The following is a 27065-nucleotide window of genomic DNA, read 5'->3' as shown; positions in this document are numbered from 1 at the left end:
CTTTAACACACAATGTCATCAGTCACAATGCTTTTGTTGTGACTGTCCTTTTGTTGGGGACTTGGTTAATTTCCCACTAAGCCGAGACACTCACGTTCACGGTCCTCAAATATTTTGGTCTCGGGACCCCTTTGCACTCCTAAAAACTGAGAACCTCGAAGAGCTTTGGTTTATATGGGTTATAGCTATTGATATTTACCATAGTAAGAATTAAAGCTGAGAAATTTCTCCACTATATTGTAAAATAATGTTTTATTACTCTTTTTAAAATTTATTTATTTTTGGCTGAGTCGGGTCTTCGTTGCTGCTCGTGGGCTCTCTCTGGTTGCTGATCCATTCTGCCTTCTCACATCTCTTAAAATTTATTTAGAAAAAGTTATTTTCATGCATATTAATTTGCTTTTTTATAAACCTTTAAGAAGGATCTTATTATTTTGTTTTTAGTTAGTGAAGCCTATGTTACTAGATTATGGAATTGGAAGGGCCCCCTCTAATGAAAGCTTGGATGTGATGAAAAGACAGCAGCTATCAGCACAAACCCAAACATCCCACACAGTCCAAGTGTAAACACTTTCCTCTGAAATTTCAATTATCTCGGACAACTATGATTTGAATACACAAGAACAGAACATATAAGTACTATCTGTATTCTGCAAGCCCAGGAAAAAGGTGCTGTTATGGTACCCAAATGGTCATTTGGTTCAATATAAGTAAAAAGTCCTGATAATGATGGTTGAAAACAACAAAACAGGCTACAGCAAAGAGTAATAGAAGTTTAAGCTCCAGGCCAGATGACAGTATCTCAGGGTTCTTGTAATGCAGAGTCCCATGACTGAATCACACCACCCCCTCCCTAGGGTTGTAACAGCTGTTAAATCTATTTTTATAATAGATAAAGATTCAGCATGTATCTTTATACAACTGTGATTTCTAAGTTTATGAAAACATTTAAAAAGTCATGTTATAGTGACTACAGGTAATAATACTGTATTGCATTTTGAAAGTTGCTTAAAGAGTAGATCTTAAAAGTTCTCATCACAAGAAAAAAATTTTTTTGTAACTATGTATGGTGACAGATGTTAACTAGACTTATTGTGATCATTTTGCAATGTATACAAATAATGAATTATCATGTAAAACACTTGGAACTAATATAATGTTATATGTCAATTATACCTCAATTTAAAAAAAAGAAAAAGAAAAGAAAAAAAAGAAGAAAAGTCATGCTATGTAACATAGAATAAAAGAATACAACATTTATTTTTTATCTCCCTTCCTCTTTTTAAACTTAAGTACCAGTCCTACATGATTGGGAAATAATTATTTTTTATATATTATGGGCATAGGAAAAGTATATTTTTCACAAGCCCATTATGTTAAAAAAACTATTATGCTAAAAATATCAGTATCTAAACTTTACTTCACTATTTTAAACAAGAAATTCATATTGATTTTCTTACATAAACATTTGATTACTTTCATAAAAAGATAAATGAATATTTAGTGAACACAATAATTAAAGATGCAAATATTTAAGTGTTAGAAACCTTTACCAAAAGGTAATACATGTTTATTTTCATCTCTAAATTAGGTTTTCTCTTCTTCATTACCTGATATCCGAGAGCTGCAACTGATGGGACAGTTCATCTTTTAAACGATCTAGTTCTTTTCTAAGTGGCAAACTATTCTTCAGCTTTTTAACAGCACTTTTCCCATTGTTATCTAACCAGGATCTAGAAAGAAAAAAACAGATATACACTTTGCAATACTAACTATAATGCAAACATTTCTACTATTGAACGACGTGTTCATTGACTTAAAGCAGCCCCAGTGTTAAACCGAGTTTACCATCAAACATTTATCAAATTATAAGTACTGCTGCCAAGTCTATTCATTTAGAGTAAATACTTCTAAAATAGGCTTCTTGGAGAACTGCCAGCATCTGTTAAATCATATTCTACTTATGACAACTTCCTTTGTCTATCAAAAAAATTCAATTTAAATTACACCAAGCCTGTTGCTAGATTTCCAAAGATGGGATTATTTTTAAAGAATTAAAGATACTTCAAACCTCACTTATGTTTATTGCACTTTTAGGCAGGCTATACTAGACCGTCACTTACATCACTCATCTACAGGCGACCTTTTTCCTACTGGAGCAAATGAGCAGATGATGTTCTAGTGCAGCCAGATGGTGAAAAAGTCAAGTCAGAAGACGCACCTAATGGTACTGGTGACATTTAAAAGGCAGTATTTCCTGATGAAGGGACTTGTGAAGGTAACTTTGTGGATTCTAACTGGATAGATCCAGTCTCTTCCTTTGTTTTTGTCTTGGTTGTTAGCACCCGGAGCTCCCCCTGCTCACCCCCTCAGCTCTCTGTCCAAGTGCTTTCACTGGTCAGACCTTACCAGTCTCGGTGTCTCCGTCCACATGTTCCTGTCGGGTGGGTCTGTTTGCCCCTCGGTTCCTTTCCACCCAACCAAATACCCAGCTCTAGTCTCACCTCTCTCCACCTTTATTTTTTTCCCCCGTCAACTACATCATTGGCTCAGCGGAAAGATGTTCTTTTAATTCTGCATTTCTTAGAACATTTACCTCAATGAAGTCTTAAAAGAGAAAATAAACATCGAAGTCGGCGTAAGGATTAGAAGGGGAGAACCTTCAAGAAAAGAGCTGAGGGCAGCCCGGGTGGCTTCGTACCGAGCAGCAGAGCCCCTTGGGAGGTTATCACTTCCTCGGTGTTATAATGGTCATGGCACAAGGGACGCTGGCTGTCGCTCAGTCTCTAGTCCCCTAGGGGAGTCTGGACAAACAAGAGGCCTGAGTGGTGCCTAGGAGGCTGAATGGCTGCTGCAGGAGTAGGCAGGGCAGAATGGCAAGGTGACTCAGGGATCAGAGGAACATTTTGGGTCCAAGATGGTAGTGGTGGAGTGGGCCCTGGGTACAGCCGTGCAAGAGAAAGCTCCAGGGGGTTAGGGGAAAAAGGGTCTAAAGCACCCCATCCCCAGGCCACCTGACACCCCCTGTGGGACACCTGTCAGTGACTGATGGTCAGGTGTTAGGATAACTCTGCAGAAGGGCTCATATGTCCATCTCAAAAGTGCTTGCCAAATAAACCTTTTTAAGGTTCCTTAATTATTTAGTCACTTTAAAGGTTTGAGATGTTGTGATCTAAAACATTTAAAAAATAATCAAGTTCCGGGAATTCCCTGGCAGTCCAGTGGTTAGGCCTCCCGCTTCCACTGCAGGGGACACTGGGTTCTATCCCTGGTCGCGGAACAACCATCCTGCATGCTGCATGGCGCAGCCGCAAAAATAATAATAGTAATCAAGTTGAAACTCTCAGAACCAATCAAATCATTATGCATGCATCAAATATTTATCCTGAAAGCCTAACAGTGTGTTGTGTTGGGAATATAAGGAAGATACATCTAGTAAGGAATAGAGAGAGAAGCAACTGGAAGAGAATATATGAGCTTCTAGGAGAACAGAGGAAGAATTAACTAATTCTGCCTGGAAGGTTCTACAGAGCAGGTGATATGTGACCTGAACCTGAGAGATGGACCAGATTTTTCCAGGCAGATTAGTGAAAGGGGAGGGCATGCCAACCACGCCAGTGCACAGGGAAGTATAAGATGAACCAACGTGCCCAGATGAACCAACGTGCCCAACGATGCCTAGAGGAAGGCGGGTGTGAGATGAGGCTGGAGGGGCACGTATGTGTGTGTGTGTGAGATTATAAAAGGTCTTGCACATTGGGTTAAGGAATTGGGACCTTTTCCTCTAACTAAAGACGTTCCACTTTTTTTTTTGGCCATGCGGAGGGGCTTGCAGGGATCTTAGTTCTGGAACAGGGATTGAACCTGTGCCCCCTGCAGTGGAAGTTCAGAGCCCTAACCACTGGACCGCCAGGGAATTCCCTATATTCCACATTTTTTTGACTCACTAAATGTGTGCAGTCATTAATAATTCTTCCTACTCTCCCTTTAAGAATACTGGTAGTGATGTTATTTCTGTTTTCTGTGTGAGAAATAAGAAAATAATATCTTACTTTATATCACGATTATTAGCTATTACAATTTTTCAACTTTTTCTCATTTATTAAGTCATACGTGTTAATCAATTTACTTTATGTAATAGAAAGGATGATTTTTTGACAAATGAATTACCAAATGGCATACTATGTTGGGTTTGGGGACCAAATGTCTTAAACTGTAGAATGAAATATAATCTTACGATTATATATTCATATCCTGATTGTTGGAATTCTTACATTTAGTGTATAAAATTTAACTGATCTAGTTTAACAATTTTTGTGTTTTGTGTCTAAACACTGAGATAAAAATGAAGGGTCTACACATGGCATTTTCTTTCTTTCTATCTATCTATCTATCTATCTGTCTATCTATCTATCTATGTAGATTTTAGATCTACCTATAGATATAAAGACAAAGATACATGTATCCTAGCTCTGGCCACTGAGAAGTTCAGCAGCAATTGAGACATGCACCACCCAGATCTTGGTTTCTAAAAATCATTCCCTCCCAAAAAGAACCAGAGCTTCTTGGCAAAATGGTTCAATCAAACACCGGGCCAGGGAAAGTCCAGATGAGCCTGGAACACCTTGGTGAACCAGGAAGTAAGAGAGTTCTCAAAGAATGATGGGGACATAGGAGCAGGCTTGACGGGATGATAAGGTTAGAAAATTGCCATTTGGCAACCACCATCATGATATGTGATTGAGGCAAAAATCATCAATGAGCACTAGAGCTCAGGGGTAAAAATTCAGTGTTCAAAGGATATTGACATAGCCCTAAGTATCTGCTCCAAAGAAACGAACTGAAGGGAAAAATAGTTCCTTTACTCGGGAAAAAACTGGGAGACACCACCTTAATCAAATGATCCAAGTTAATATCACTAGTAATGGGATAATCAACATCATTGATATGCCTCCTATATAACATTGAAAACAACACACTTCACTTTCCGGTTATTCCTGCCAAATATGAATAACCTGACTCTAATTATGAGAAATACCAGATAAACTCAAAACACTCAAATTGAGGGACTTTCTACAAAATAACAGCAAGGTAATGGAAGACAAGAAAACACTGAGGAACCATTTCCGATTAAAGGAGGTTACAGAGACTAAAGTTATGACTTATAATTTGAAAAACAATGACTTAGCCTATAAATAAGGAGAAGACTGAATAAGTGTATGATATGAGTTAAAGCACGATTATAGCATTTCCAAATATCCTACAGAAATAATTCCAATATTGTAATTATCCAATGTGGCATTTTGTGGACACTAAGAGGATTCAGAGCTTAGACAATGAAAGTGAAATAAAACTGTGTGCAAACTTCAAGTAGAAAAAATGGAAGTCTGACATTTACTAATATCTCAGTAGCTAACAGAATAGCATTTCAATGGTCTTTCTATAGTTCAATGACAATTTTTTTTCAGTGGGATAGACATTACATATGGGATAATTTTGTTTAGATACAAATGGATCTTGTCTCCTTGCAAACACAAATTCTATAAATGCAGTACATTTTAGTTATAAAATTATTTGATAATCAGAGAATATATGCAAAATATGGAAATACTAAAAGCTACAACACAAAGTAGCATTTTCTAATTTTTTTTAGTCTGGTATATTCTTTTTATTATAGTATATAATTAGAAACCTTACATATTAAACATTTCATTATAGTGTTTTTATCACTATAAAGTGATTTTACAGTAAGATAAAGCACAATTTGCTGAGAAATTCAAAATTACACAGCATGTCCTAAAATGTAGATTGAAATGTAACTGCCAGATATAAGAAGAAAATAGGTTAAATGGAGCTTTTATGACCTGATAATTCTTCTATGTTGTGTTTTTAAAAACTCAACTAATTTCTTTTCATAATTTCTGTGTTTTATTTCAGCCTGCATGACTCTGAAGAAACATAAGGAAAATTATTTGAAAGTTTACACTAAATAAAACTGTTATATTTTCTCTTTTTAACATTACATTCTGAAATATTAGAAATAACATGCTTTCAATATTAAATTTTGATCAGGTGAATGCAATTTGTAAATCAGGTGAAGATCAACTGCATGTAAATTTGCAGAATTATTTCTATGCTCCCTCTGAACTGTATAATTCAGCATGTGCTCCTTATGCGTCGTCTCCTATAACTACGTATATAATAAAGATGAGGTAAACAATACAAGAATGAAAATAAAAACCGCATATAGCCAAAATGACCATGGTGGTGAAGAAGTTTTGTCCAAGTTACAGCTACCCTAAATCTCCTGACTATGGGACAGTCACTCCATTCATATGGTTTGAAACCTCTCAAATGGTTCAACAATTTTATAATTATTTGCAAAATAATAACAAATTTAAAAAATTAGGACTTCTCTAGCGGTCCAGTGGTTAAGGCTCCACACTTCCAATGCAGGGGGCTAGGGTTCAATCCTTGGTTGGGGAACAAAGATTCCACATCCCACATGGCGTGGCCAAATAAAAAATTAATAACTGAAACAAGAAACTGATACAAACACCACTCTGGCTTTGATGACATAAGCTCCTGGAATCCTTACTGGGAAAAACTAACATAAAACAAAACCTTGAACAAAGCCTCATCAGGGTTCCCGCAAACTGGGCAACATCCATATTTGGGAAAAGGTCAAGATTGGCTGAAAGGGGTGCTGGGCCTGTGTGAACACACTGGACCAGGGAGACCAGGTTAGGTTATGGAAATAAGAGATATGAAATCTTCCAAATTCATACAACTGTCATAACCGGGGCATCGGCCCTCTAAGGCATGCTGGTAAAGGCAACAGATTTTTTTTTGCGGCATTTAGTCTATACTGTAATTTACCCAAACGGCCCAAAGAGCAGTTATGTATTCCCTTTCTTGCCTTTTTTCAGTGTAGAGCTGTCCCCTCCTATCCTACCCAGCCTGGACCCTCTGCTCTAAAATTATATCTAATAAGCTAAACTCAAACTCTATGAGGTGTGATGATCTGGTTCAGATAAGTCACTAACATATCAATGTTCAAGAAATATAACCCAAGGACCTCCAATACAAGCATCAAAAACTAAACAAAACAGAAATCTCTAACTGGTCGATTTTAGAAGAGAAGCTTTGAGTAGGAAGATTTAAGGTGATACCAGTCAACTCTCAATATTCTCTAGCCCAAGAAAAATATATGGAAGTAAAAGATATGAAACAGCATTACACCAAGAACCAGCCACAACCCTATTCCAACTCTTTTGTAAGCAACTCTAAATACTGTCTGTTTCATTTAGGATAATTCAATATTAATTTAAAATCACAGTTTTAAAGCGAATGCAAGATCTCTCTCATAAACAAGGCTAAAACATGTAATGCTTTTTTGCTGTTAATTTCATTTGTCAAAGCTAAGAAAACAAAGGTTCTATCTGGCTATGAATGGATTTACTTCATTGTTTGACAAGATACATAGCTATTGACAACTGAATTTGGATAATAATGATCGATAAATTAGAGAGTTATATTTCCACTGATTTCAATTTCTAAAAACAGTGGTCTATTTAATTTATGTTGCTATCTTCTTTAAGAGTAGACAAATCAAAATGATATGTTTTGAGCTTGTCCTGGTAATTGTCAACATGAGAGCTTGAATTTAAAACAAAGTATACCTCTGAAGGAAATGAAGAATTCATAGTAACACAACTCATGTACACTGGAAAATTTCCTTAAGACAATGTATCTCTTACTAAAAACAGCAGATACTCTTAAGTCAACACTAATGAAACTAACAGAGGCACTGTTTTAAAAAAAATGGTCCTCTTCATTCATTGCTGAGTCACTTCTTCTGCTACCATCTGTATTAAGTTACTTTACATTTCCATATTAAACCTTGAGTTCTCCACACCCAGCCTCCAGCATTTCACATTCACACTTTTCCAACAATTTTTTAAATCAGTGAAATAAAAATACTGGTTGGGTTTTATGAATCTACGAAGCAGATTAGTAGAAAGATGATTAAAACATGTTCCCTACTCTTAAAAATGCATTATCTAGTAACATGTAATATAATAGAATGTAAGAGTGTCTACTTTTATTAAAGACTGAAGAATTTTATTGGATGAACTACATACAAATAAGGAAATCATAAAACTCAGCTTGGACAAGGAACCAGTGGAATAGCACTTATCTTGGTGAATTGGCTTTTCCCAGCTCCAGTCTGTTTTCACTGTTTGCCAGCTGACTAACTCTGAGTTCTGGGTCCCTGGGACAATCTTTTCATGATGGCTACACATCTAGCTCCAGACCATAATTGTACCCTATGAAACACTCAACTGAACCACAGACTAATTGCTTCTCTGAATTTCTTTAATATGTTATTCTTAAGCCTCTTGACTTAAGGTCCAACAACTCTCATTGTTGCTTTTATGCCTTGACTTATCCAATCCCACTTTTTTTCTATACCAAAAGGTAGGTCAGACATTCCCAAGTTTTTGTTCATCTGGACACACTGTGAGATAATGAGAGCAATGGGTATAAGCAGAAGTTTCATGGGCTGGATCCCAGTGCATGCAAGGCTGAGACCCTCTCTTCTAGCTCATGTTTTTTGCTTTTTCTGTTTTATTTTTGGCTGCGTTGGGTATTCGTTGCCGCATGCGGGCTTTTCTCTAGTCACGGCGAGTGGGGGCTACTAACTACAAATAAGTTTAGTTAAATAAAAACTCTTACATACGTTAGGGTTGTTTCCATTCTCCAGACTTGCTCGAGGTCTTCATCAGGGTCCTTGAATCCAGTAAAGGAGTAGTAAGACTTGTCCCATTTGATGGGCCTGTCAGATATCCTTTTGGCCTCTTTGAGAGGCTGGGAGTGCACATTAGTATTCAAGCTTTGGATATGTTCAATAGATAAACTGCAGGAGTTGAGAATATATAACACTGTGCTTAGCAGATCTCTGGTGTGCAAAGTAAATTTGACTGCTCGAAATCCTAGAGAATATAATTCCCCCAAACAGTTAATACAGATGATTATTTGCTTTACTTGAAAAACATTTCTTTTCATACAACATTTATAGAATCAAAATCTTTAAAACACTCCATTACTGATTAAAATTCATCCTATTGGAAAATCATCTGTAAATGGAAAACTACATCCCTTCTCCAAAACTGTACCACACTACCTCCATCTTCATGAAGTCCTCTGTCAGCTCCCTTTTCTAGTTTGGCACCAGTGACCAAACCCACCCCAGCCCAAGAAGGGGATTGAGAATATTTTCAATGCTGTTCATAAATTTGGTCTCTACAGTCTAAGGGATGGAAAAGCTCTCCTATGAGCAAGTGTCCACCAGAGAGGGTGTCCAGCACTAAAGAGAAGGGGGGGTTGGAGGTAGGGGGAGGGTGGGGCAGGCCGCCCTGCGACAGTGGTTCAAGGAGGGGGGCCAATCCAGTCTCAGGGGTCACAGAAACCCATCTCAAATTTTCTCTATGGTTGAAAGAGACTGTCCTCATACTCCCCCATCCAACTAGCTAGGGACACAATATTTTCAGAAGTGACTCAAAGTTTCCTAATTTTTTAAAAGTTAGCACTTCACAATCTGACTTTAATGCAAGCAGTCACTGGGCTCAGGGTAGTAATCTAACTTACGTCAACAGCAGGAAATCTACGGGTTCCCCCGCACCTTTATTGGGTATTAAACATGGCGCTAGTTGAATTTACATAACTTTTCAATGAACACTCTCACCAGTGCCATTGTTATCTCTCTTTTCAAATGTGATGAAGCAGAGGTTCAAGGAGCTTAAGAAGCGTGAAGTGAGGGCTTAAATCTGAGCTGCCACCAAGCCAAGCGTTTTCCCCATTATAACATGCTGACTCTTTCTTTGGAAAAATTTTTTAAATTGGTTTTGAAAATTATACAAGTGTGATATAAGTACATCCTTCTTGTAAAATTATATATACAAAGTAAAAGTCTCCTGTTGACAGGCACACAACCTCACACTTTCACTAGATGTGACCCTATTAACATTTAGGTACACAAGCATTTAGAACTGCACTGTATAATACGGTAGTTACTAGCCATATGTGGCTATTTATTGGTAAAATTAAATTGATTGAAATTAAATAAAATTTAAAATTCAGTTCCTGGTCATACTAGCCTCACTTCAAGTGCTCAGTAGCCACATGGGGCTAGTGCCAGCTGCACCAGGCAGTGCTCATACAGAACAGTTACATCACTGCAGAACGTTCTCTTGGACAGCACTGCTCTAGACCTTTTCTGTGTGCTTTGTGTGTATGTTATATATGATATATACGCTTATGTGTTTGTACAAACACACACCCACAGTGTGAATTTTTCCTTTTTAACACATAAACTGCATCATTCTGGATCTATTACTTTGAACTTGCTTTTGTTGTTTAACCTTGGAGACTCTTCCATTATCTGTATGTATACATCATTCTCTTTCTTTTTAGTAGGTCTATACAAATCCACATAATCAATGTAGCACAATTTATTTAACACTTCCCAAACTGATGACTATAAAAGTTGTTTTTAATTTTTCACCATTCTACAGAAGGCCAAAATGTGTTTTCTTGTCTTTGCCACTGATGAAAGTCACTGCAGTGTAAATCATTCTCAGAGATACCACTATGCCTGCCACATAGATTTGCAAAATGTAGAACATGCAAACTAAGAAAGATTTTTTCGTTGAATCATTGAGGGTAAAGTGAGAAATACTGGTAGGAAAATTATTCTAGTCAGTGAAAGAGGAAAGGAAAATGCCAATTCCTGCATTTGAGGTTAGGAAAAAACAGTTTATCCTCAGAAGAGGTAAGTCAAGGAATAAATCTCAGTTTCTCTCTTAATTTATCAATTCCATTAATTGTTTAATCCAAGGTAAGGGCTGCTATATAGTGTGGAATGCCTGTACCAGATTGCATATATCCTTTATTGGAAAATATTACCTAATTAATTTAGTTTGCATTTGATTACTGAGGCTAAACGTTTTTGTATCTTATTGGCTGTATGTGTATTATTTCCTGAACTGCCAAGACATTGTGTTTGCCCATTTTTGCAACCAGGCTGCTCTGTTTTCTTTTTGACTCCTAAGAACTACTTATATACTAACATTATCTTTTTGTCACTTATGCTGTATGTTTTCTCCCATTTTTAATTTATTTTTTATAATCTATTTTTATTTAACAAATGGTTCAAAGTTAACCATTAACTGAAAGTAGAGGATTTTTCTCTTTTCTCAGCCAGAGCTGACGACAGCTATTTGTTTTAGCATTAGTTCACAGAAAGCTCTTAGTAAATCTTTAAACTGTTTTAAAGTTCATTCTAAAAATAAAGTTATTTCCTCAAGGATCACGAAAAGGATGGACAGACCCACAGTCATCCTTAGTTTAAAGTATCACTGGATCATGGCTAAAGCAGTGACAAAGGATAAAACAGAAGGCTGTACATGAAGAGTGATCAGATTTTAGAAACAGCATGAGGTTGGAGTTAAAGGGTTCAAGACTCCTATTCTGTCTCCATGGTCCTGGGACATTACTAAGTTACAATTGGGCAAATCCTACCTTCCTCACAGGGTACTCTGAGGACTAAATTAGAGAATGTGTAAGCTATATTTTTTAAAGATATAAATTGTTATATAGACATTTAATACTTAAAACAGCACTGAAATAGGAAGGGCACAAATAGGAACACTTCAGTTTTCTAGTCAGAAAAGTTTAAACATAAAAAATGGCTCATCATGGGGCTTCCCTGGTGGCGCAGTGGTTGAGAATCTGCCTGCCAACGCAGGGGACACGGGTTCGAGCCCTGGTCTGGGAAGATCCCACATGCCGTGGAGCAACTGGGCCCGTGAGCCACAATTACTAAACCTGCGCGTCTGGAGCCTGTGCTCCGCAACAAGAGAGGCCGCAATAGTGAGTGGCCCCCGCTTGCCACAACTAGAGAAAGCCCTCGCACAGAAACGAAGACCCAACACAGCCATAAATAAATAAACAAATAAATTTTAAAAATCTTAAAAAAAAAAGGCTCATCAAACACATGAAACCAGGAACAGAATCTAACTCCAGGAAAACATGCAATTAAATGATATTATTTTCTATGACAAGGCTTCAATCCGAAGGTCTTCTAGCAATGTTAGACAGATTGGACACATCCCACCAAGCCTGCAAGGGACACACGAGAAATAAGAAACGTACCGGAAGTGTTGAAGTGTTCCTGGCCATCAGAGGAGTTCTGGTCTGTTTCTCTTACATAAAACATAAGCTGGGTTGGTTTCAAAGACTTGAAGCCCGGTTTCTGGAGGTTTTCTAAGTAGGCACTTAATCTCTTAAGAGAATTTTCATTGACTTCCTTGAAAAAAATATTAAGAGGCATTTATACACAAAATAGAACAAGGAAACATCAGAAATTATATTCTGACCTATTAAACACATTATTGAGTGTATTAAAGAATTTAGTATTAAAAAAGGGTGGGATTTCATAGCTCCTCAGTACAGGATAAAATTGGATCCACACCTCACAACATGGAACTCCATAGGGATGAGATGTAAAAAAAAATGTGGCCATATAAGTACTAGAAGAAAACATGGCAGAGTTTCTTTATAACTTAGATGTGGAAAAAGCCTAACTATGACTGAATATCCCAGGTAATGAATGATTGATAAATCCAATTACATAAAAAAATTTAAAAACTTAATATAGCACAGAGAACTATATTCAATATCCTGTGATGAACCATAATGGAAAAGAATATAAATACATATATATGTATAACAATCACTGTGCTGTACAGCAAAAATTAACACATTGTAAATCAACTATACTTCAATTAAAAAGAAAACTTAAGAAAAGAACACATAAAAAACCACACACACACACCCACACACACCCACACCCACACCCACACACACACACACACACATACACACACCCCAAGCAGTCTAGAGATAAAAACCGAGTAGAAGAAAATATTTGCAAGTTCTTTCTTTTCTTTTTTTTTTGGCTGCCCTGTGCAGCTTGCGGGATCTACTTCCCAGACCAGGGATTGAATCCAGGCCCACCGCAATGAAAGTACCAAGTCCTAACCACTGGACCACCAGGGAATTCCCCAATTTGCAAGTTATTTCATAGCAAAGAGCTAATTTTTCTCTATATAAAGGGCTCTTAAAATGCCCTTTCAGAGACTTGTTGAATTATGGTATCTTCATTCAATGGAGTGCTACACAGCCAAAAGGAAAAAAAAGGGAAAGAATATGACATAGATGGTATTTAGGAATGTACATAGAGTGATCTCTAGGATGTATTGTTAAGTGAAAACAGAAATGTCTTTTAGTGAAGGAACAGCTCCAAGAAATGGCATAAATAATAACTGTGTTTCTTATCCCTATAGGTCTCTTCTCAGAAACACAGTGTGATCTGCAATTAGGAACACTTTGTTTGTTTTTGTTTGTTGAATTTATTACAATATACCGCTCTCAGCTATATTGTGTTGGGGGTTTGATGATTCACTAGAAGGATTTACAGAACTCAGAAAAACTGTTATACTCACAGTTACAGTTTATAACAGCAAAAGGATACAGATTAACATCAGCAAAGGGAAAAGGCATGTAAGGTGGAGTCCCGTAGGGACCAAGCGCAATGTTCCAGTTGTTCTCTCCCAGGGGAGTTGTACAGACAGTGCTTAAGCCCCCAGCAAGGACCTGTGACAACACATGAGAAGTGCTGCCAACCAAGGAAACTCATCCAAGCCTTGGGGGCCAGGGCTTTTACTGGGGCACTACATGCCCACATGACTGACCATAGCTATTCAGTCTCCAGCCTCCCCAGAGGGCCTCAGACATGAGAAAACAGGCATTCACCATAAAATACATTGTTAGCATAAACTATCTGGTGTGGCCCAAGGCCCCAGCACACAAAAACATTCTTATCAGGCAAGGATATCCCAGGGGCTCAGAGCTCATCTCCCGGGAGGCAGTGAAGGGCCAGTACTGAAGCCAGGCATTTCTTTGCAACAAAGCAACCCAAGCCTGCTGAGTTCACCTTTTATAGGACACAGAAGTTTTAGTAAAAAAAAAAAAAGGTACACTGGTAGAGGAGGGAAACCAGTCACCTAGTACTAAGCTTAATTTTTCCTCACATGTTGGATTTAAAAACTTTAAATTATTAAACATTAAATTGTATTAATTTATGACATTCCCCAATAAGTTGTATTAAATTATTACATCTCCAAGGTAGTATTTTTCTGTTGATTCAATTTACTAATTACTTAAAAAGGATCTGACTTTGAAGAGCCTATATATATATATATATATATATATACATATATATATACATATATCAACTATCATAAACAGAATATTTTCCTAAAGCAAAGAAGCAAAACTGATTTATTTTCCATGGCAAGTAGAAAAAAGCAATACAGGGAATTCCCTGGCGGTCCAGTGATTAGGACTCCTCGCTTAGTTGGGGAACTAAGATTGTGCAAGCTGCAAGGCATGCCCCCCCACCCCCAAAAAAGGGGGAAAAGCAACACAATAATGTTCTAATTTTCAAGAGTTTTAAATTCCTTTTCATGTTAAACCAGGTGTCAATGTTAAGGAAGATAAAAGGAACCAATGAAATTATTCCAAAGCATCTGGCTTTGTAATATATTATCTAACATTAAAAAATAGTGACCTTCCTAACTAAGTTCATCATGAGTTTGTAGTCCTTGAGCAGACATTAACTGATGATATAGGGAAGTGGACCAGCAGCATGCAACATAAGGAAAAACTATTTGGGCACTGAAAAACCCTCCTTGCGTCAACCTTAAAAAAAAGGACTCATCATGGTATCAGAGCCCTTAAATTTTCCTTCAAACCCTCAATTTTACTTTCAAACCTGGTACAGAAAATATGATTACTAATACTCTAAAGAGTTTACATGATATCTTTATTGCCTGCATAAAACATGACAGCTTTCATTAAAAAAAAAACAATAGTTTTAGTTTCAATTTTCAGTATCTATAGTTCAAAGCACTGATTATTCCACCATGACAAAACAACCCCAATTTATAGAACTCTCTGTATTATACCGTAGCAAAGGTAAATAAACTAAACAGAAACATAGACTAAATGTTAAAAAGTAAAAAAATAATTGTTTACCCTTTCCCTGGGGTGCTGTCCAAAGAAATCTGGATGTACAGCAAAATAGAATGGCCTCAAGGCATTGACTGCTTCAGCTCCCGATAAAGCTCTTGAGTAGAGAAAACAGTACGGAAATATCTTTCCTGGACATAACCTTTTAAAAAGATATGGATTTATTATTCACCAGAGCACTGACATGGACACAAATCCCCCGTGTATAAAGTGACAGTAGCATTAAGATTACTGTGTATGGAAAATACTGTGGAAATAAGACAGAAACCAAAGTGTAAAATTTTGTGGGTTTTTTTGAAATCTACAAAAGTTTTGAAAGCAGTGAGTCCCACATGATTTCTTTTCTTTTTCTTTTTTAAAAATTTATTATTTACTTTTTTTGGCTGCATTGGGTCTTAGTTGTGACACGTGGGATTTTTCGTTGTGGTGCGCAGGCTCCAGAGTGCACAGGCTCAGTAGTTGCGGCGCGTGGGCCCTAGAGCCCAAGTGGGCTTCAGTAATTGCGGCGCATGGGCTCAGTAGTTGCGGCATGTGGGCTTAGTTGCTCCGTGGCATGTGGGATCTTCCCGGACCAGGGATTGAACCCGTGTCCCCTGCATTGGCAGGCAGATTCTTAAACACTCCACCACCAGGGAAAGTCCCAAGACATTCCTTTTAACAATGACTATTTACTGAGATATTCATGTACATAATAGTTAATTAAAAGTACTAATTATTGCCAAATATGTTTTAGAAATATAAAACTTTACATGTCATTTTTATGTAACAGATCCAATTTTATTTTGGTTATATACTTTGAGCCAAATAAACACTTTATTTATCTCTTTTGACTTGGCTACCAAGAAGCCAGAATGAAATCTGATGTTTGAATAATTGTCTCATCAGTTCTATTTTTTTAACAAATGATCTTTCTCTAGAGGGTATCTGGTCTCCATTTTGATTACACTATATATGCCTATTAGTGTGCCAATTAAATTTTACTGAACTCCTTAAATCCTCTCTTGAAGTAGATAGGGTTTAGACTATCTACTATTTACTACATAAATAGCAAATATAATAGTCAAATAACCTTACTATACAATTTAAATGTAACGTGGTTTTCTATATGCCGGCAATAGACTTGAGGGCAACATGGTAATAAGAACTGTGCTAAGGACAAACTTTATCTTTTTTTCCTCTTAAACTTTTCACACTGAACTATTTTGAAAGATGGTATTCTTTTCACCTTCTACTCTGAATGGACTCTTGGGAGAATGGACCTGGATGTTCACATGAATTTTCTGTTTCTTTTTTTATTCCTGCCCTCCACCATATTATCCACAAAATAGTTAGAATTTAATAAATTATAATAAATTGAAATTAGCTAAACACCTAACAGATTCCACACCCCTCCACCCCCACAAATACTAATAACAGATGGAACCACAAGGCTTACCTCCTCACAGGTCTCAGGTAGCAAAACATTTCTGAATATATATGTAGGTCAACTTCCAGGCATCCATTAATCACTTAAAAAGTTAAGCAGATAGCAGTAATGAACAAGTGGAATTTGAAATTAAAAACACATTACCATTTACATTAGCACCCCCAAAAATGAAATACTTAGTTATAAATCTGACAAAATATGTACAAGATCTATATGAGGAAAACTGTAAAACTCTGATGAAAGAAATCAAAGAAGAATTAAACAAATGGAGAGATATTCCATGTTCATGGAGAGGAAGACTTGATATTGTCAAGATGTCAGTTCTTTCCAACTTGATCTAAAGATTCAATGCAATCCCAATCAAAATCCCAGTAAGTTATTTTATGGAAATCAACAAACTCATTCTAAAGTTTATATGTAGAGGCAAAAGACTCAGAATAGCCAACTCAATACTGAAGAAGAATAAAGTTGGAGAACTGACACTACTGGACTTCAAGACTTACTGTGAAGTTACAGTAATCAAGACAGTGTGGTACTGGTGAAAGAACAGACAAATAGATCAATGGGACAGAATAGAGAGCCCAGAAATAGACCTACAAAAATATAGCCAACTTATCTTTGACAAAGGAGCAAAGGCAATACTATGGAGCAACAATAATCTTTTCAACAAATGGTACAGGAACAACTGGACATCTACATGCAAAAATATTAATCTAGTCACAGACCTTACACCCTTCACAAAAGTTAACTCAAAATGGATCAAAGGGCTTCCCTGGTGGCACAGTGGTTGAGGGTCCGCCTGCCGACGCGGGGGACAGGGGTTCGTGCCCTGGTCCGGGAAGATCCCACATGCCATGGAGCGGCTAGGCCCGTGAGCCATGGCCACTGAGCCTGTGCGTCCAGAAAAAAAAAAAGGATCAAAGACCTAAATGTAAAACAAAAATACTATAAAATTCCTAGAAGAGTACCTAGGAGAAAACCTAGATGACCTAAGGTATGTCAGTGACTTTTTAGATACAACACCAGACACACGATCCATGAAGGAAAAGAATTGATATGCTGAATTTCATTAAAATTAAAAATTTTGCTGTGCAAAAGACAATGTAGAGAGAACAAGAGGACAAGCCACAGACTTGGAGAAAATATTTGTAAAAGATACACATATCTGACAAAGGACTGCTATCCAAAAGATACAAAAAACATTTAAAACTCAACAATAAGAAAATGGACAACCTGATTAAAAAAATGGGCCAAAATAAGCATATGAAAATACGCTCCACATCATAGGTCATCAGGGAAATGCAAATTAAAACTATGAGATACTGCAACACACCTATTAGAATGGCCAAATCCAAAACACTGACAACACCAAATGCTGGTGAGGATGTGAAGCAACAGGAACTCTTGTTCATTGCTGGTGGGAATGCAAAATGATACAGCCACTTTGGAAGACCGTTTGGGGCTTTCTTACAAAACTAAACATACTCTTACCATATGATCCAGCAACTACCCTCCTTAGTATTTACCCAAATGAATTGAAAACTTGTCTACACACAAACCTGCACACGGATGTTTATTGTGGCTTTATTCTTAATTGCCAAAACTTGGAAGCAACCAAGATATCCTTCAGTAGGTGAGTGCATAAACTGTAGTACATCCAGCCAATTGAATATTATTCATTGCCAAAAAGAAATGAGCTATCAAGCCATGAAGAGACTTTGAGGAAATTTAAATGCATATTACTCAGCAAAAGAAGCCAATCTGGAAAGATTATATACTGTATGATTCCAGCTCTATGACATTCTGGAAAAGGCAAAACTATGGTGATAGTAAAAAGATCAGTGGTTGCCAGGGGTTGGAGGAGAGGGAGGGATGAATAGGTGGAGCACAGAGGATTTTTAGGACAGTGAAACTACTCTGTATAATAATACTACAATGGTAGGTACATGTCATTATACATTTGTCCAAACCCATGGAGTGTACAACACCAAGAGTGAACCCTAATGTAAACTATGGACTTTGGGTAAGAATGAAGTGTCGATTTAAGTTCATCGATTGTAACAAATGTACAACTCAGGTGTGGGAGGCTGTGTGTGGGGAGGGGCTATGTGGGAATTCTTGTACTTTGGTCAGTTTTGCTGTGAACCTAAAACTGCTCTAAAAAATAAAGCTTATTTTTTTAAAAGGTTAAGCAGATAAAAGGGGGAACATGATTTGAATCACATGAACTTTTCCAATAATTTAGAGCTTCAGCAAGAATTTCAACTATACTATGGTCTCCATGTCAACTGACCAAGTGATTTTAAAAATTCTACGAGCAACCTGTCTTGAAATGCCATATTATTCACATGATAATCACCAGGTAAAAAATCCTTTCTTCCTCCGGCTTATGAAGCTCTGAGCCTGTGGAAGAGTATATTTGCTCAAAACAAACCACCACGTGGTTCAAGTCCTATTCTGTCAAATCTTAAGAATTAGAAAGTTTAAAAAATTTTTTCATAATGCAGTTAATATATCTGAACCAAGGTAATGAAGCAAAACTGCCATTAACAGGATAACAGAAAGATGTATTTAAAAGACAAATCAAGAATTACGTATTTAAAAATATGTAAACATTTGCAAACAACAGGGGGTGCTTCCATTTATTTTCTGGTTGACTGGTGTGGCAAGACCCTCTTGGATACAGAATGTGTTTATAGGTATTCATTTAAATGTTTAAAAACGTGATTTTTATTTAACCATTCACCTTGCTATTTTGTTTGAGACAAATACGGATACCAGAAATACTCCTACCATTTGGAAGATTTCTGAGATTTAAATGGAGATACAATGAGGAAGAAAGAACCATTTTGACTGAAGTTACAGTGCTGCCCATGACCGACTGAATTCTCACTAAACGTCATTATGAAGTAACTGAACAATCTCGACTTAGTTAAGATAGAACAGGTACAAGCCTCCAAGCTTGCAAAGAAGAGACCAGAAGGATATACATATCCAATCCAGAACTGGCTCTCTTTAGGTGGTAGAATAGGAAGCCCTTTACTTTTTTAAATTTCCTAGTGTATTTACAATGAGCATGCGAAGTATGCTCTTAAAAACAAACAAAAAAATCAATGCTTCTAGCATACAAAATTAAACAATGAAAAGGAATAGAGCAGGAATACGTGTTGTTCATTCACTATTTAAGACAGGCCCCTGGCCCTGGGAAATCTGTCCAGTGACAGCCCTGGACTGTGATCCCAATCTGGCTCAAGAAGAAAACAGCCCCTCACATTCACACACAATGACATTTCATTTTTAATATTAGTAAGAAAATTTATGCCACTTAACTACAAAGATACTAATAAATGAGCTAAAACTTGGGTAAGAAATGAGGAATAATACTCGAGGAGCATATGATCAACCAAGAATATGAATGGGTAATAGATGAAAATAATATGCAGCCAAGTTCTAACCATCATCCTTTGCAGCATAAAATGATCCTATAAGAAGCCTTGAAAAGTCAGAAGTACTGAACAATGGAAAGCACTTAGGCCTACCATTGCAACAATGATGTAACCTGTTTTAATGGTCTGTTGCAGCAGTGTCTTAGAAGTTCATGAAATCACAATGTCTCCATCTGATGTGAAATGTAGGTGATCCAAGTCATACTCTACTCCCCATTTCCCAAAGCAAGACATCAAAACAAATAAAACAGTGAAAAGGAACTGTCATGATCACTGATTTGAAATAGAAGTTAAAGCACACTAAAAAGACAATACAATTTTTGGAAGTTGATTTAGAGAAGACTGGCTGTCTCCAATTTGATTCACGAAGAATTTGAGAGGCAGGCAGCCAAGTTACACTGTTTAGAAATGTACATATGTAAACATCTATAAATAAGAATTGTTAGGCGGGATTTCCCTGGTGGTCCAGTGGTTAGGACTTGGTGCTTCCACTGCAGAGGGCGCGGGTTCCATCCCTGGTTGGGGAACTAAGATACTACAAGCCATGTGGCCAGCCCACAAAAAAAAAAAAAAAAAAAAAAAATTGTTTGGGAAAGCTGATTTAGCCAAGAAAGAAACTTACAGGGTTCGTCTTAAGACTTACTTCAGAATTAGTCTCCAAAGAGTCACTCACAGCAAAGTTGCAAAAATTAGGGATTGTATCCTCAGTGACTTTCAAACATGGAGCATAAAGTATGTCATGCAGAGAATTATGGAGCAAGTTTTAGAAGTGATTCTGTCAAAAATAATCAAAGCAAAAAAAAAAAAAAGTTTCTGTATTTAAAAGTCCGGGTCTTCAGCTGTCCAGAAAAATAATTCATTCATTGTTCACTCTGTAATCATAGGGTATAATTAAACTTAGTACTAAGCAATGACTAAAAAAGGACGTTAATACTTGGAAGTGTGACAAGAGATTCTCCTAATGAAAATAGAATGTTCTCAAATACAAGTCTGAAGATTAAATCATGGTTTCTAGATTTAGAAAGAACTTAAAAAAAAATTAGGCTACTATAGGTTAAGAGTTAGGTATTTTCTGCCTGCTTTTTTGGTGAGTTGGCTATTTCCTGAAAAGGTTCACGCTGCAGTAAAGAGAATTGGAATCTAGACTTGTGCTGCCTAATAAGGGAGCCCCTAGCACATGTGGCTACTGTGAACTGAGACGTGTTTTAAGTGTAAAGTACTCACTGGATTTTAAAGATTTAGTAAGAAGAAAATGCAAAGTATCACATTAATAATTTTTTATCCTGATTAGATGTTGAAATAATAATTTATTAATTTCACTTGTTTCTTTTTGCTTTTTTAAAAGCAAAACACGACCTGGTCTTTTGTGATTTACTACCAGAAAAATTTAAATTACATCTGTGGCTCATATTGTATTTCTATTGGACGACGCTGATCTAGGCCAATTCAAGGCATTTATCCTGATTAGATGTTGAAATGATAATTTATTAATTTCACTTGTTTCTTTTTGCTTTTTAAAAAGCAAAACACGACCTGGTCTTTTATGATTTACTACCAGAAAAATTTAAATTACATCTGTGGCTCATATTGTATTTCTATTGGATGGCACTGATCTAGGCCAATTGAAGGCATTTATCCTGATTAGATGTTGAAATTATAATTTATTAATTTCACTTGTTTCCTTTTGCTTTTTTAAAAGCAAAACACGACCTGGTCTTTTGTGATTTACTACCAGAAAAATTTAAATTACATCTGTGGCTCATATTGTATTTCTATTGGACGGCGCTGATCTAGGCCAATTCAAGTCATTTATCCTGATTAGATGTTGAAATGATAATTCATTAATTTCACTTGTTTCTTTTTGCTTTCTGAAAAGCAAAATACGACCTGGTCTTTTGTGATTTACTACCAGAAAAATTTAAATTACATCTGTGGCGCATATTGTATTTCTATTGGACGGCGCTGATCTAGGCCAATTCAAGGCAAATTTAAGTGAACATGACACTGTCAGAGGAGGCTCAGTAATTGTGGCGCACGGGCTGTTGCTCCGCAGCATGTGGGATCTTCCCGGACCAGGGCTCGAACCCATGTCCCCTGCATTGGCTGGCGGATTCTTAACCACTGCGCCACCAGGGAAGTCCTGTGCTGTTTAAGGTGAGGCATTAAATCTTCTAGGCAGTTTCAGATCAAATTGGGTAGAAAGAGATCTCTAAATTGGTGAAAAGCCAAATTATGGGTAGTCTAAGAAGTTTTGTTTAAATTACATTCGATAGAAACCACGTTTGCCACACAGAGGTCCTAGTAACTTATTTGAACCGAGTTAATATCCTCAGGCTACTCTCATTTAAACTGTGACTTTCCTTAGTAACTATCTTGTAAGGTTTTAAAAAGTAGTTTGTTCTATCAAGGAGAGATAAAAGCAGGCAATATTTCACTGCTCTTCGGTTTAACACTTCTTAGGGAAGGGAAAAAGCAGGAAGCCCTTTAGATAAACTAATAAATTGCAGCAGAGCAAAGTATCAAGGGTTTTTAAGCTTCCTTTTGTAAATCTTCTGCTATGAGATTTGAATCATAACCATATCCTAGGATAAGTCAAAAGACTTCGGGGAAATATGTTAGTCGGAAACAAAACCTAAATCGTCTCAGGTTTCTCATTTCAAAACAAGTTAAAACAGATACTATGCGGGTACTCCGATCCCGGCACTGCCTGGGTTCAAAACTTAGCACATCGAGCTAAGGCGACTCTGATCGCTGCCCACCCCGACCCCCCAGCTCCTTCTGCCCCGAGCAGCCTGAAAGCACAAATGGAGCCCCTACCGTCCTGCTCCTTACAGTTCTGGCAAGGGTCCGCCGCGAGGGCTTCCTCCTACCTGCTCCACCTCCCACCAGGTACCAGGAGGAAGGACGGTCGATCCTCTAGCAGGGCTCTGCAGGGGTGCGCTGGGCCAAGCAGGAGCGCATGCGCACCGGGGCGCCAGCCCGGCCAACGAGCGCGCGCCGCCGGGCCGGTGCTCCCGCCCGCTCTCGCCCCACCTGACGACAGGCTCTGACAGGCTCCTACCCGCGGTGCTCTCTGAGTCCCCAGCCGAGAAATCTCAGCTGAGCGCGTACTGCTCCACCCGTCCGTCGGCGTCTGCCGCGGAGGTTTGCCCGAGAGGAGTCCGGGCTCCGGGCCGGGCCGCAGGTCACGCTCTCATTGGCTGAAGCGTGCCAGGCCTTCCTCTCTGGGGCGCCTGCGCACAGCCCCAGGACGCGGCTTAAAACCTTAGCGGTTCTCAGCCCCACCCTGACGTCAGCAACTAGGTGATCGCCCGCCTTCTCGCATCGTCTAAGCTCCTGTCCCTCCGTCTTCTTACGGTCCGGCCCGGAGCGGGCTTCGCGCACTCAGCTTAAAGCTTTAGGAGGCGCGAATGAGCGCTAAGGGATAGGAAGGACTAGGCGGGAGGGAGTCGGAAGATGACTGGGCGGCAGGTGGCCGGGCCTTGACCGAGGGTTGGTGGGGAGGGCAAGGAAAGAAGGGCGACCGAGCGTGCGCATGCGCCGCCCTCGCTTTCCGCGCCGGCCCAGCTTTCCTCCCCGGTCCGGGTCCCCCAACTCCCGGCGCCTGGGAGGGGAGGAGGCTGGCTTGGCGGATCAGACCACAGAGCGTTCAGAGCTGACGCCTTAGGACGACTCTCGCTTGAGACCTCCAGATTTTAAAGGTCTTACTGAGTATAGCCTTTGGCTTTCTTTACATAAATATAGCTAATTAAAACTATTTTCTCCGGTTTGCATTTTCTTTTTGACTTTGGCCCTTAAGGAATTCTCCACTATCAGCTTGGGGTTTTTACTGTTAGCTGTATTTTGCTTCTATGACTTTGGTTATTCCCATAAACTGCCACAGATGGAATAAGACAAATAAAATAACCGCTCTTTTCCTACCTTTTGGCACCGTTGGCCGAGGTGGGGGAAAAAACCCCCCAAACCAAAAAATAACCCCAGAATACAAAAAAACCAAACAAACAAAACCACCAACCTCCCTTTGCTCCAGCCCTAAGGGTTCTTGACTTCTCATTCATTAGAAACCATCTGGTCAATTTGTGGTCCGTTCCATCCAATCCCATTTTTCCTAAAAGCTTAATTTATCATCTTTCGCATCTTCATCCTTGCCACCAGCATAAGGTTATAATTGCCCACTTACCGTTCTTCACTTGTCCTCAAAGGCACTTCAAACTGATGGTGGTAATTTCCGAACCCAATTTATTTCCTAGGTGCTGAATTTCTGTAATGGCAGTTAGTCACCCAATTTGTTCATACTAGAGAACTGGGCCTCTTTCTTGATGTCTACTTATGCCTTACTTCCCATATCCCATTCACGAGAGTATTCATTCCACATTTTATCATAGTAAGGCATTCTGCTAAGTGCTAGGTTTTAACTTTTTTATTCTTGTGAGGTTATAGACTTATTCCAGTGATTGGGAACTCCTTTCTTTAAGAAATACTTTCAGTCCCCTCAGTCACCACTTACTCTTTTATTACTCCCCTTACTCAGACATTTTCTCTAAATGATTTAAATTATGGTTTAAAGTATCAAATCTAAAGTATCAAATTAAGGATTGAGGATGACCACCTTGGAGAATGACTGCTATAGATTCTGCAGATGGCTTCAGAAAAGGAGCTTAAACTTCCTAAGGTGGCTTGAAAGGTACAAGTCTTGTTTGGATAGGTTCTGGTATATTTGTTTAAAATACTGATTTCTTTAGTCATACCTAATGTAATGTACATAAATTACAGATTTTCAAGATACATATAGTATTTTAAGATACACTAAAGGAAAACTTTAGAGAATAATTTAAAATTTCTGGTATAACTCTGGAATTTTAGTGTTTGAGTCATTTTCCAGTATTATTTTACTATTCTATATTACAAATGTACAATAGGCTTTAGAGACCGGACTGAGTGCTCACCAAATCTACTTCATAACCCTAAAGGTTGTTCTGAAAGCTCCAGACACCCGCTTGAATATTTTCCCCTTTATGTCTCCCTCTTATTAAATGCTGCACAATACTCAGTTTGTGATTTTTCATTGTTTGGATTTCAGAATAAATTGGGATTCACCATACTTGTGTTTACCTAAATTAAAGAGATGTCAAAAAGTAATTTGAAAAATCATTTGCAGTATGGGTACAACTGTTATAAATTGCATACCTCAAACAAAATATTTAGTGTTTGAAAACTAATGACGTACTATAAATCAATAAAGAGCAAAAGCTGAATACAGTGAAAACTGTCTTTATTTTCATTGCCTTTTATTTTCAACAATGATTACTTGAACTTAAAAAAAAAAAGCCTTTAATAACTAATGGTTACTGAAAAGCCAAACCTTTCCAGCCCACTTCATATTCTCTTTCAACCATTTCAGGGCAGAACAATGTTCCAAACTATAAACCTGTTCCTTATTAACATTGACAGTCATGTGCTTAATGAAGAGCTTTGGATCTGATATACGAGCAGCCATAATTAATCTTTCCACTGCAGCTTGATAATCATCCTTGCTCCAAGATTTGTTTTCTTCACATCTACAAAGTGAACACCTCACAAAGTCAGAATCTCTAAAAAGAAGCTATATAGTTTCTTCAAAAGATAGTAATTTACATTTATTGGTTCTAAGCTATGACAGTCTTTTTACTATATTCTAACAGTGGCTTTCAAACTTGTTTGACCATGACACACAGTAATAAAGACATTTTATATTGTGACCCAATATATACCTGTATACATAAAAACTGAAATAAAAGTTTCACAAAACAAGACTTACCCTTATGACCCTATTTTCTATTATTTCATTTTTTAAAATAAAATGGTTGCAACCCCCTAAATTGATTTCACTACACAAATGGGCCACAACCCGCAGTTTGGAAACACTGATCTAGAACACAACTAATAACCCCCCTCTTTGTATTTTCAAATTAATAACTGTATAATTATTCATTATAATGCATAAAAGAATATTAAAGTTAATCGAGTTTGGAGTTACTAACATTCATGTGTTTTACCTTGATATGGCTATTTTAAATTATAAGCATATACTTAATTTGTAGCTCACATCTGGTAACAGAAATTGTAGCTGTATGCCTTTATACTAAATTTTTATAGTATAGTATATTATATAGTATATATATACTATAATATAGTATATTATATAGTATATTATAATATACTATAATATTTATAGTATATTCATATCTGAATAACTTTCTACTAAGTTATTTTCTTCAGTCCTGATTTAAGGTACTTCACTAAAGTGCTGGAATTTTAAAATAACTTTTCTAACAGTCACCAAATTTCATAAAACTCATACCTTATGGCTATTTTTCCTATGGGTTAGGGAGTAAGAAGTATATAAAATAGAGATGTAGCTGTTATTAGGCATCACTTTTTCTCTATGTTCAGTGCATCCTGCTCTGGGCACCTATAAGGCTCAGCAGCAAGGCCCGAGAATGAGCCAACCTGTGTTAGCACAACAGTGTGGTCCACAGAGTGATGGGAGTAAGGACTTCCACTTGGAACAGGAATCAGTGATCACAGAGAGCAAAGATTGGTCAGGCCGCTTCTAGTACATTCTGGCTTAGGTTTGGTGCCTGAAATCTGGTAGACTGGGCATACACCAACTATATGCAGTTTTTGAAAGTCTTAAGATGAATAAAAACTCTGTCAGAGGTTAATGTAACAAAGCAGGGCTTGGTATGATAACAGTAATAGAGAAAACAATATTGGTTAGGACAAAATAGACGATCCAGGCATGTCACTAGTTATGTGCTGGCATCACAAATACCCCACAAATTCAATAATGAACAAACAGACTGCATATGTGGGGAATGGAAAGTTATGAGAAAACCAAACCCTCATTAGGATGATGGAGAGCCCAAATGCCTCATGCAACGGTAGTGCATAGTTGTAAACAGAAGGCCCTCAGGAAAAATAACAAAATTAACACATTTTGTTAATTTTTTAAACCCACTAAAATTAACAAAAAAGCTAATTTTAGTGGGTTAAAA

At 37.6% G+C, this 27065-nt stretch overlaps 2 protein-coding genes across 2 annotated transcripts in view; both read right to left on the bottom strand.

The window, feature by feature from the left end:
- Positions 1 to 22917, bottom strand: part of TCAIM (T cell activation inhibitor, mitochondrial) — a 40394-nt gene extending 17477 nt beyond the window's left edge. Inside the window, exons 1-6 of the mRNA XM_055079792.1 lie at positions 22899 to 22917; positions 16592 to 16664; positions 15163 to 15298; positions 12217 to 12370; positions 8744 to 8996; positions 1611 to 1733 (exon numbers count right to left, since the gene is read on the bottom strand). Of these exons, the coding sequence (XP_054935767.1) occupies positions 1611 to 1733; positions 8744 to 8996; positions 12217 to 12370; positions 15163 to 15298; positions 16592 to 16620 (695 nt within the window). The 5' untranslated portion in view covers positions 16621 to 16664; positions 22899 to 22917. The remainder of the gene's footprint in view (positions 1 to 1610; positions 1734 to 8743; positions 8997 to 12216; positions 12371 to 15162; positions 15299 to 16591; positions 16665 to 22898) is intronic.
- A 2444-nt stretch (positions 22918 to 25361) lies between these two features.
- TOPAZ1 (testis and ovary specific TOPAZ 1) overlaps positions 25362 to 27065 on the bottom strand; it is a 67800-nt gene continuing 66096 nt past the window's right edge. Inside the window, exon 20 of the mRNA XM_007129321.3 lies at positions 25362 to 25586. Within this exon, the coding sequence (XP_007129383.2) occupies positions 25367 to 25586 (220 nt within the window). The 3' untranslated portion in view covers positions 25362 to 25366. The remainder of the gene's footprint in view (positions 25587 to 27065) is intronic.

The sequence above is a fragment of the Physeter macrocephalus genome, chromosome 18 (genome assembly GCF_002837175.3).
Source record: "Physeter macrocephalus isolate SW-GA chromosome 18, ASM283717v5, whole genome shotgun sequence".
In the NCBI taxonomy this organism is placed as follows: Eukaryota; Metazoa; Chordata; class Mammalia; order Artiodactyla; family Physeteridae; genus Physeter; species Physeter macrocephalus.
This window is presented reverse-complemented; position numbering and strand designations above follow the sequence as displayed.